At 42.6% G+C, this 12,165-nt stretch overlaps 2 protein-coding genes across 7 annotated transcripts in view; one reads left to right on the forward strand and one right to left on the reverse strand.

The window, feature by feature from the left end:
* ep400 (E1A binding protein p400) overlaps window positions 1-1,889 on the forward strand; it is a 33,941-nt gene extending 32,052 nt beyond the window's left edge. For all 5 annotated transcript variants that reach the window (XM_045707193.1, XM_014171825.2, XM_014171824.2 and 2 more), the window contains one exon: window positions 405-1,889. In XM_045707193.1, coding sequence (XP_045563149.1) covers window positions 405-704 — 300 coding nt within the window. In that variant the 3' untranslated portion in view covers window positions 705-1,889. The remainder of the gene's footprint in view (window positions 1-404) is intronic.
* A 2,011-nt stretch (window positions 1,890-3,900) lies between these two features.
* LOC106585521 (uncharacterized) lies at window positions 3,901-11,063 on the reverse strand. Of its 2 annotated transcripts, none has more exons than XM_014171819.2 (9): window positions 10,625-11,063; window positions 9,726-9,827; window positions 9,547-9,604; window positions 9,182-9,329; window positions 9,031-9,067; window positions 8,515-8,795; window positions 4,631-8,210; window positions 4,344-4,422; window positions 3,901-4,102 (listed from the first exon to the last, which is right to left on the reverse strand). In XM_014171819.2, exons 1-9 carry the CDS (start codon window positions 10,637-10,639, stop codon window positions 3,939-3,941), a joined length of 4,464 nt encoding a protein of 1,487 aa, XP_014027294.1. In that variant the 5' UTR covers window positions 10,640-11,063; the 3' UTR covers window positions 3,901-3,938. The 2 variants fall into 2 exon arrangements, with proteins under 2 accessions (XP_014027294.1, XP_014027295.1); XM_014171820.2 differs by lacking the exon at window positions 10,625-11,063 and adding an exon at window positions 10,024-10,614.
* Between the last annotated feature and the right edge of the window lie 1,102 nt (window positions 11,064-12,165).

The following is a 12,165-nucleotide window of genomic DNA, read 5'->3' on the forward strand; positions in this document are numbered from 1 at the left end:
TCAGGGACACATTATTACATTATTATATGTATACATACATACTTACATACATGTGGGGTGGCAGGTAGCCTAGTGGTTAGAGTGTTGGGCCAGTAACCGAAAGGTTGCTAGATTGAATCTCCGAGCTGACAAGGTAAAAATCTGTCGTTCTGCCCACTGTTCCTAGGCCGTCGTTGTAAATAAGAATTTGTTCTTAACTGACTTTCCTAGTTAAATAAAGGTAAAATAAATTAAAAAAACATACATGCATACACACACACACACACACACTCTAACAATAATGCTAGAAGTGACACCCGGACAGGGACGGTCCCAAAAGATTACAACCACGAGTTATCAACTTGAACACTTTATAACATGTCTTCTATCTGATTTAATGTGACCCTCTTCCTGTCTCTTAATAGATCCAGCCCCAGACGGTGGCCCTGACTCAGACTACATCCTCAGCCCAGCCCCAGGTCCAGATGATTCCAGCAGGCACAGCCACAGCCCAGGTGGTTCAGCAGAAGCTCCTCCAGCAGCAGGTGGTGACTGCAGCTGCCTCGCCTCAGATACAGACCCCCCCTCCTCACAGCCCGGCCCAACAGGCCCCAGTTTCCACTGCAGCAGAGTCCCCAGTACAGCAGCAGCCAGCCAAGGGCCAGGCTCGCGGAGGGGCCATGAGGGGCAAGACCCAGGCCAAGCCCAGCGGGGGCAGCAGCTAGGTGCCCACAGGACTAGTTAGTGCTCCCCTCTCAGCTAGGCTAAGCAGGACATCTCATCAGTGTAAATGCACTCAGTGACTGAGGAGCAGTGTTATGAAGAGATCCAGCGTTATGAAGGAGTGGTGGAGTCCAGTCTGAGGTGGCTGTGTTGAATCTAACCTGGTTTAAGGAAGTGCTCCATGTAAAGGAATGACATGTCTTTTAAGAGTGTTGTCATCATCTATCTTCAACACAGTTCTGTAACTGTCAGCTGTTTCCTTCGCCACTGTTTCAGAAAGTCTCCCCTGGAGGAAACCTCCCCCCTGGACCAACATCTAATATAAGATCAGAAAAGCAGAAAAATAATATTCATGCCTTTTTTAAATTGATGAATATATTAATGTTACTCCATAGATATTCTGTGGCTATGGGCTGGTGCATAGCTAATTTGGGGAATGTCCATTTGAATAATGTTTTGTGTATTCATACATTGTCCCTGTCCACCTTGATGATATTATTCTCATGCTTACCGTTTATGATGTCTGTAATTTCATAGTTGGTAGATATAGAAAACACCCTTCTCGTAAAAAAAAAAAAAAAGTTATCTTGATAAAGTAATGCATATTAATGAGACTACATCTGAGTAGTACAGGTGCATTGCCTACCAGAAGGATAAAGGTGGGAGGACATCAGTCCTCATGCTAATTGTCATTGTGAAACTTATTCACACACATCAAAGCCCTGAGTCATTAGTGAATGCATTTTTACCTATAGAAACACATTCACATAACCTTTTTCAATGTAACATTGACAGAAGTGTCCCTAAAAGTTAGCTCCTTAACTGTTTGCATAAGAGGGAGCTTGCCAGGTCCAAAACTGCCCCAATCGTATCACAGTTATAACGACCACTGAAAACACAAATGAAATAATCTGAATGTAACATTTTGTTTTTTGTAACCTTCAGATATTTAATGGATAATAATGCATGTTCCTTCAGTCGATTATGTTTATGTAACAAATACACTGTAAACATGTACTTTAGTATCTTGTGTTTTCTCATAAAAATGCCATTTTTTTTATTGATGTTGAAGAAAAAAAACTGTAAATAACAATGAAAAAGGAAAACATTTGTACTTGTAAAGTAGTTGTGTTTTCATTGGATTTTTTCAGCCTAATTGTAATAAAGTGTTTTGTTTTTATACACAATATCTGGTCTGACCTAATGATAATCATATCTTTACGTTGTAAGTTTGAGCTATGTAGTCTGAAGAAAGCTTGTGATTGTGTCTCTGGCACCTGGGTAAGCACGCATCCTACATTATCTCCCAAGGCAGGCAGTATTACCACTGCACTGGATAACCTAGCTATCTATAGTGGCAACCAGCTGATATTTTCATTACATACAGTGCATTCGGAAAGTATTCAGACCCCTTGACTTTTTCCACATTGTTACGTTACAGCCTTATTCTAAAATTGATTAAATCGTTTTTTCCCCCTCTCAATCTACAGATAATAACCCATAATAAGAAAGCAAAAACAGGTTTTTAGATTTAAAAAAATAAAATACTGATATCACATTTACAAATATTCAGACCCTTTACTCAGTACTATGTTGAAGCACCTTTGGCAGCGATTACAGCCTCGAGTCTTCTTGGGTATAACGCTACAAGCTTGGTACACCTGTATTTGGGGAGTTTCTCCCATTTTTCTCTGCAGATCCTCTCAAGTTCTGTCAGATTGAATGGGGAGCGTCGCTGCACAGCTATTTTCAGGTCTCTCCAGAGATGTTCAATCGGGTTCAAGTCCAGACTCTGGCTGGGCCATTCATGGACATTCAGAGACTTGTCCCGAATCCACTCCTGCATTGTCTTGGCTGTGTGCTTAGGGTCGTTGCCTGGTTTTCATCAAGGATCTCTGTACTTTGCTCTGTTCATCTTTCCCGGGATCCTGACTAGTCTCCCAGTAACCGCTACTGAAAATAATTCCCACCGCATGATGCTGCCACCACCATGCTTCACCGTAGGGATGGTGCCAGGTTTCCTCCAGACGTGAAGCTTGGCATTCAGGCCAAAGAGTTAAATCTCGGTATCATCAGATTAGAGAATATTGTTTCTCGTGGTCTGTTTCTCATGTCTTTAGGTGCCTTTTGGCAAACTCCAAGCGGGCTGTAGTGCCTTTTACTGAGTTGCTTCCGTCTGGCCACTACCATAAAGGCCTGATTGGTCGAGTGCTGCAGAGATGGTTGTCCTTCTGGAAGGTTCTCCCATCTCCACGGAGGAACTCAGGAGCTCGGTCAGAGTAACCATTGGGTTATTGGTCACCTCCCTGACCAAGGCCCTTCTCCCTTGATTGCTCAGTTTGGCCGGGCAGCCAGCTATAGGAAGAGTCTCCGTGGTTCCAAACTTGTTCCTTAAGAATGGAGGCCACTGTGTTCTTGGGGACCTTCAATGCTGCAGACATTTTTTGATACCCTTCCCCAGATCTGTGTGCCTTTCCGAATCATGTCCAATCAATTGCATTTACCACAGGTGGACTCCAAACAAGTTGTAGAAACATCTCAAGGATGATCAATGGAAACAGGATGCACCTGAGCTCAATTTCGAGTCTCATAGCAAAGCGTCTGAATACTTTTTTATTCTTAATAAATTTGCTAAAATTTTCTAAACTTCGCTTTGTCATGGGGTGTTTTGTGTAGATTGAGGGGAAAATTTTAGAATAAGGCTGTAACGTAACAATGTGGAAAAAGTCAAGGGGTCTGAATACTTTCCGGATGCACTGTAAGTTTACTTTTTATAACACCTTTCCTGTGATATAACTATTGGGAAATAATGGGTACTACTATTGTATAATAGGTTAAATCAAAAGATGGAATATGCTGCAATAGATAAAAGCCATTCTCAGTGTTTTAGTCATGAGGGAGAAAAGAAAGCTCTCAACAGGGCTGTCTGTTTTCCCCTGCTGGCTGCTGACAGTGGCAGATGTGTCAGAAGAGAAAACATTTATTTGGGCAGGAGGGCAGAGATTCAGGCCTAAAGCCACTCAGAAGATCCTAGATCACTGGATCAGAGGGCATGTCACACAGTGTCAGAAGAATCAGACTTTGTGTAGAAGGGCTATACACACCACTATAGTTAATGTTGCTATCACTGCTAACATTTAAAAGACCAGTATTGTAATCTGGTTTGTTAACGGGAGCACATAAGACGACAAAGGCCAATTTAATGCAATGAATGACGTTTAATAAATTGTCTTAAGTTACTTGGTCTTTAAGGATTGTTTGAAGGGCTTGAACAGGCCTTTGGAGATGGCAGAAAACATCCTGACGAGAAGTGGACGTTTGTGCGGCGTCTCCTGTTGGGAGCTGGCGGGGAGATCCTTTGGTAGTGCAGACATGGCAGCATGTGGCACTATGCTGGGCACTACAGAAGAGAGAGAGAGTTAACATGCATTTTAATTTAGAAATGATGTAATGTATGTTACAACTCAACATAACTGACACTGATAAATGAGAGCCAGCAGCTTGAGGTTCGGAGAATATAATTACTTTTACATAAGAGATGACTACTGATTGCGTATATAACCTTAGTAAGGTTATTCTGAAATGGCATTTCTTTGTACACCAATATCTGAAACAGACAATGTCCTGTTGTGTGAACTTACGCATGCCATCTTCAGCAGTGGTCTGTACTTGTTCTGATTCAGAGCGGTGGGAATCCTTCTTCTTCCCCTTCTTGAATAGCTAAGTATTTAAAGAGAAAAACATGTCCAAAAAAAAAAAGTCACAGCTGAACAACCTCATGATGATAACAATCACACCTACCACACCAGCACAACAACATTTATGATTGGTTTTGGAATGAATGGATGTTTTTATATTTTTTACACTGAAAAGCATTGTTTACTCACATTATCTCCCACAACTGTTCATTTAAATACGTTTGCTGTACCTTTAAGTTGCTTGTCAGCCTGACCAGTCTTTGTAGGAAAGATAATTTCCCGCTGCTAGCCCTCACATCCTCATCCAGCGGAAGTGCCTTAGGCCCGGTGGTTTTGACTGATGTTCTTGAGGCTGCCCTCAATGCCTCATTACATCTGTGGAGAAGCTCTTCACTCAAAGACTTGACAAGAATCCTATCAAATGAAGAGTCCTGAGTCGACACGGCCTGTTGGAGGATTTTCTCTGAGCCAAACTCCTCCAACAGATTTTTGTAGATGGCCCTGTAGACTTTATGAATCCTCAGGTTCTCTGGATAGGCTTGTGTCTCAGAGCAGCCTGACCATGCACAGAAGACATCCATAACTTTGGGGATCAGGTCTTGTGACTTGCGTGTGATGTCAACTGGGTAATCTTCTGTTGGGGTTTGGATTTTTGTTAGAATTCTCACCACTAACATGCTGATGAGGCCGGTGAAGTCATCATCACTGCCCAAGTTATCAGAGGATGGGGTTCGAAGTGGGACATCTTTGACCATGTCTGGGCTGGTTGACATATCGTCCCTGACAATGTTTTGAGCTACACCAGAATGACTGGTGGTATCCACTTCCTCTCCATCAATGTTGGCCTTAAAGATTTGTGCTGCATTGGAGGTCTCGCTTGTTGCCATAATGACGCCAGAAAGAGACAGCCGAGGGGAGGACTTGCCACTCAATAGATTGCCTACATCAGATATAGTGGTTTCAGATGTTCGGAGAGATTCAGTTGGAGAGGATCCTCTACTTTGTGCATCTGAAACCACAGAGTCCATGACCTGGCTTACCATAACTTTGGTAAAGAGACTGACTGTGTCACTAAATACTGATGAAGAAGAAGAGCATGAAATTCTATCTTCAGACACTCTAGCCAACACCTTGGCCCCCTGAGCCAAACTCATTGAAGTTAAATAGGGCACAAAACTAGGAAGCAGGAGGCACTTAACAGACTCCTCTACAAACAGCTGAACCAGCTCATAGGTTGTGGGCTTCCCCACCTTGTCATTCCTCTTCAGCTTCGAAAGGACGGTATCAGATGCACTCTTTCCAGCCGCCACTGTCAGTACCAGAGGGGTCAAGTTGCTATCAGAAATTATGTGGTTGACTTGGTGACTGAGATCACGGGAGAGAGCACCAATCCTACCCTGAGATATGAGCTCCTCCAGTCTAGCTATTGCATCTGTTAGATCAGGGTGAGATGTAACCTGCCCTTCAGCCTCTGGATATACCTTCTTCATGATGCTATCTGCTATGGCAAACATGCTTGTTCTGGCATCACACACCAATGTTTTTGGCTTAGTAGATTCGCTCATGTCGATGACTGAGCATCTTACAATGGGCTGAGCAGTACTTTCGGGTAACTCAGAAGGAATGGGAGTGCCAGGGAGTGCAAATTCCCACTCTGTCTTCTGTGATTTGGCAGTTGAGAATGACAACGAGGAGGAAGACCGCAGTGACTCTTGATCGACCAATTCCTCGCCACATTCGCTGCTTATCTTCTCAATGTTCTCCAGCATAGTTCCAACCACTTTATCTATTTGTGAAAGCTGTCCTGCAGCCACCATTTGGTCAGATTTTGACAGTTCTTTCTGAATGGAAAGCAGAATATGGCTGAGGGTCTTTTTGGCTTGAGCCTTCGTTGCTTTGGCTTGTCTTTGCAATGAGAAATAATTCCTCATCTTTGCCTTCACATTGTGGTAAATAGTCTTTGCAGTTATCCATATTTTCTTCTCAGATACTTCCACACCAGTCTGGGAGCTTACAGCTGCAGCCTTAGTGGCTTCTGAGGTTTTCTCATCACTCAGTTGAAGCATAGAGTCTGCCTGCCATAGATTAGTAGGAGACTCTGTGAGCAGGAAAATGCTCTTCATATCATTTGCAATTGATCCAACAATTTCAAAAGCAACTGAATCTGTATGCTTCGAGGAAATGGTGGATAAGGCTGGCGACATCTGAGAATCTGTCTGACTTGAACCGACTTCGCTGGGGAAGAGATTGACAGATTTGTTCAGTATTTTTCTGACTTTGTTGGTTGCCTTCTTCTGAAACACTTCACTTGAAAGCTGCTCAATGACTGAGGCTGGAGTAACACTTACTCCCTCCAATGATGAGGAACTGGACACAGGCATGTCTTCTAGGTAAGACATGATACCATCCAAAAAGTCACAGACTTCAAAGGAGTTGTAAGAGGAACTCTCTACAACACTGGACGTTGATTCCAAATCTGCCATCTCGGACCTATACACAGTCACAATCTGAGATAAGATCTCTTTGGTGCAGGGCTCCAGATTTGGATCACAGAGAACCAGTAAAGGTTGGGAGTTCGCACTCTGGCATTTGTGGAGAGCACCACGCCCAGTTGAGTTGACCTCTTGCAGTATGGCCTCACTCTTACTGAGTAGAAGAGAGTTCTGACCATGAGTACAATCTGCTCTGGTCTCAAATGGTTTCTCTTCTACAGAGCCAGGAACAGCAGATGAACTGCATTCTGCTATGAGTGATTCACTCCTACTTGCTGAAGAAGAGTTCAGGATTGAACCAGGCAGAACACTGGAGTCAGTGTGCTCCAGAAGCACAGCACGGGAGTCAGCTTTCTCCAGAAGTTCTTCCCTTTGGAATGCAGCTCCACCCGTTCTTTGAAATAATTCTTTTATCTTTGCCTGGAGCCTGTCGCAGAGTCTACGAGACATGTGAAAGGGTTTTCGCTTTGACATACAGTGTCCCACTTGCGGATCTCTCTGGGTGCTTGGTGGCTTATCTAATTCAGCTTGCGTCACAATGCCTTTGACATCTTCAACAAAGCTATCAATTATATTTGGCGCCTCGAAATCCATATTGGTCTGTATGAGACCAGTGGCCACGGAATGATGGATCGTGTCAGGGTCAGACACATTCATCAAGCTGGGAGTGGCAGTAAATGAATGGGAATGTTGAACCAAACCAGAGGTTCCCCTGGGGAACCATCTCACTAGAATCTCGCTCACAGACTTTGAGGCTTTGGTCTTGAACTTGTCACTTGACAGAATGTCAAGGTTTTTCACCAATGCCTTGCAAGATATACACAAGTTCAGCTCCTTTGGGAAAGAAAAGTCTTCATCGTCCAGTTGCTCCACTGCAAGGTCACTGCCAGATGCCAACATTTTAACTTTCACAGCCACTTCTTGAAGCAGCTTAACCGAGTCTGCATCTTCTCCTTCCAATTCATCCACCATGTCTGCAATAACAGTGATCACCTCTTCTGTTGCAGATGGAATGTAGGAATCAACATCTAATTGGTCCTCTGGAGCAGTGTGATCATAGAAAAACTTCTGGACCATGTTAATCATCTGTTCAGCGGCCTGAGTACCAGAGGCAATGGGGGAAGACCGCCCTGAAATGGTTCTACTGATGGTCAAAGAGAGGGCCAAGTTGAGCTGTTCAAGCACCTCCTTGATAAGACCAACGGTCAGCTCAGGTGGGCAAGAGGCCAAAATCTCATGGTCAGAGAGTTGCTCCTGGACACTGCTGATGATACTGTCCTCTGGCATTCCCAGGTGGAATTTCACTGAGGTCTGGGAACTTTAAAATGAACAAGCAAAGCATGTTAATTGCTGTCTGAAGTTGGCAAATCGATCTCTTACTGCTAACAAATCTAACAAGCATTATAATTGAGTATTCTAAATGTAATTTATATGTGTGCATTAGATATTGCAAAACACACCTGCTAGAAAGCTGGGTAATATTTAAATGGAGAAATTATTGTTCATCAGTTTGAGGGTTAGGATTAACTGCGCACACACACACACACACACACACACACACACACACACACACACACACACACACACACACACACACACATATTATGGGGAACATACAGTACCTCTTGGAAGAGGGTGTGCTAGATCTTGGTCGGAGAGCCCTGCTGCCACAGTTACACATCTCCTTCGCCAAATATTTAACTTCCTGGATGAGGTCCAGTCTTTTCTGCTCAAAGGCAGTGAAGGATCTTGCACTGCCGCCCCTCTTGAGTGAGTCAGTGTTGTAATAAAAACCTGTCACCCCTAGAATGCGGGCCAGGGCCGGCAGCAGGATCTGCAGGGTGGTCTGTGCAATGAAGTCGACAATGGTCTTGCACAATTTTGCAAGCTGTTCCTTTGTCATCTGTATTGCACAAACAAAACAGAACACAGCAGGTTTGGCAATGAAACTCTGATGTAAAGTATTCTAGATTGAACAGAATGCATTTTATCAACATCGTTTTTCTTATCTGTGACTGAATTCAAAGTTGGATGAAGTATGACAGATTAATGAACGTAATAGCAGAATAGAACTATGGTTAATTCCTCTCTTGATTCAACAGAACATTCCCAAATCAAAGGCTGATGGAGAAACTTACAGGTTTTTTAAATCCTTTATAGATCACTTGCCACTGCCTAGAAAATAAAAAAGAAATGTGTTTTAGTTTGAGTTACTTTTTATTTCCTTCTGCATAAGAGTTTAGACATGTAAAATATGTGAGGCTAGAGCAAAACATGGGCCTAACATACTCATCAGTAAGATTGCGCATGAATGAGATGAGGATTGGGTAGCAGTCCTCCATCTCATCTTTGTTGCCTGGGCCGAATGCAGCCTTAAGAGCATTCTTCTCCAAGAGCTCAATAACAGATCCTCTGTCCAGGTGTTTATTCCTCAATCCTAAATATGTTATTACCGTATAGGAAAATTCAGGATAAGTCAGACGCTTTTCTCTTAATACAATACTTCAATAAAATTGCTACAATAGGACTATTGAATAAAACTATCCATGCAACATTTCTTACTGACTCCAGTTTGACTCCAGTTTCTAACATGGCCTATATCTATGATATGCAGGTTTTGAGAACAAACATACTACAGAGGGAAAATCTATGACCTGCATCCGTATCGATGCCCTGCTCCCCTGACTTCTTGGCACTACTTTTCCTCTTCGCCTTGGATAGAATATAATAGAATAGATTCCAGATCACAAATAATAGACATGTTACATCAGGTCAATGCAGCTATTGTGACAATTGAGTGTTACTAGTTGCCCTGTCACTCCTGCCATTTTACCTTCCCTGTCTTCTTGGGCTCCTTCTTGCGCTGGGCCACTGGTTCTTCCTCAACAACCTCCCTCCCCTCCCTCTGGGGATCATCATCATCTCTCTGTACTACCTGAAGGACATAGGAATTTAATTCCAATGTCAGATTAGATTCTTGCAAAGGACATCATAGAGCTACAGCCATATCAGAGCTAAACTGCTGATTGACTTAATGAGAGAATTATACATTTGTTTCGCAATAGCCTATGTTATCTCAAATGACATTTTCCTTATTTACAGTGCCAAATATTTTGTGTCATTTAACCTACCTTTTCTTCATCCATAATAGCATACAGTATTTTTTATCTCGAAAAGCTTGTCCTTGCCTGTGTTGATTTCATTTATGTTGAGTTTACTGAGGACAATATTGCAGCTACTGACTAATTAAGAACTACATACCACGTCATGGAATGTTAGACCTTTATGACATCAGGGGCTAATTGCACATTCCCATTCTCTCATTAATATTGGGGGGGAAATATATTAATCAGATCAGATTTCACAATTTCCCCGTCAACCGTTTTCGATACCGCTAGGCCCACAATGAAATCATTTCACTAAGCACTGCGACTCAGCAGGTCAAAACAGAAATAAACCTAGTCTGATTTCGTGTCGCACTCTTGTGGATTTATTTCGGTACCCCATGTAGTGAGCCAGTTGATTGATATATTCCGTATAGTGCATTACTTAAAAGTAGGCCTACGCCTCCACCAATCCAATGATTTTAGATGTGTAGGAAGAAGCGAACCAAGTAGCCTTGAGTACGAACCCAAAAGCTTGGATTGCCAAAGGCCTATCAGAGCTAAATTGGTGATAACAACCTTAAACTTACTGTAAAACATGTTCTACCTCCCCCAATATTTCACTTACCGTTTCTTCCACCATAGCTAATTGTATATCTCAAAAAGCATGTCATTGACTGTTTCGGCTTGGCTACTTTCAAGTCGAGTTACGATAAAAGAGCATTTTTGCAGACGCCGACTTTTAGTTAGTCGGCTACGTCATGGACTGAAGGCGTCTATGACATCACTATAGTTTTTTTGGAGGAGCGCAGTGGAGGTTAAATGGTTTTAAGAAATGTTTATATGTCGCCCTCTTGTGGATTTATTTAGGTACAACAACAATGTGTTGTGTGGGATCCAAATGATTGTTTTCTCCTCATTCCTGTGTTACGTCCTATTATCAGTCATAAACAGATTACTCCCCCACAGAGCAATACACATGAATAGTAAAGGGGTAACACTCTTTGTTCAAAAGGAACCGAATAGTTGTAAGAGCGATGCAATTATTTGATGCACCGTAAGGGGGCATTGTGGTGTCAGCATTGGGTTTATCAGGCACTTTTTTCTTCAGAAAACCGATGGCATCGTCTATCATTGCTTTTCTACCATCTCTCCCATGTCTGCACCTCCCTCTTCCATCAAAAACGAATTACCTGGTTAAAGTTAGTTAGGCTAGGGGTTAGGGTTAGGGGTTAGGGTTAAGGTTAGAGTTAAGTTTAGGAGTTAGGTTAAAGGGTTAAGGTTAGAGTTAGGGGAAGGGTTAGCTAAAAGGGTTAAGGTTAGGGGAAGGGTTAGCTAACATGCTAAGTAGTTGCAAAGTAGCTAAAAAGTAGTAAGTCGTTGAAAGTTTGCTAATTATCTAAAATGCTAAAGTTGTCTGTGATGAGATTCAAACTCATAACCTTTGGATCGTTAGACATTCGTGTTATACTGTATGCCCACCCCTCCACCCTACTTTTGTTTTTGCCTTAAATAACCATTTGTCTTATATAACCATACCAAACATAACATATTATACTCATTTGAGTGTCCCGGATTTACATGTACTAGTCTATGAGATCAGGCTGAGCACAGACATGAACAGAGTAATAGGTCATTGTAGTTATGAGTGTGAGTGTTAGAGAGGGATTGGAGGATTTCACTGTGGGTCAATGCAGAGCGAAGGATGAAGGATTTTTGTGGCATGACATAAAACCAGAAACCACAGCACAGAGGAAACCTCTGAGGGTCATAATGGCTGGTCCCATTAAACCTGGGCGAGGGGGAGTTCAAGCAGACCTCAGAGGACAGGAGCTGTCATGGTGTTAAGGACAGTAGATGAATCACCGCACTTTTTTGCTCTTGTTCCCTGAGTGTGTGTGTGTGTGTGTGTGTGTGTGTGTGTGTGTGTGTGTGTGTGTGTGTGTGTGTGTGTGTGTGTCTGACAGAGGTAGAAAGTGATGAAATACAGAATTGTGCGTTCGTTTGTTGTAGCTTTCTATTATTGTAATAGATCATTTTCATCCCTAGCTTTTTAAGAATGAGGCAAGATGAAGTCAAATTTCTCAAACAACAATTTCTCATTCCCTTGTAAAAGAGCAATGATGCAAGCGCTGTGATCTAGAAGCCAGTGAAAACGAGAGGATTTAC

Source organism: Salmo salar, chromosome ssa24, assembly GCF_905237065.1.
Source record: "Salmo salar chromosome ssa24, Ssal_v3.1, whole genome shotgun sequence".
NCBI classification, from domain to species: domain Eukaryota; kingdom Metazoa; phylum Chordata; class Actinopteri; order Salmoniformes; family Salmonidae; genus Salmo; species Salmo salar.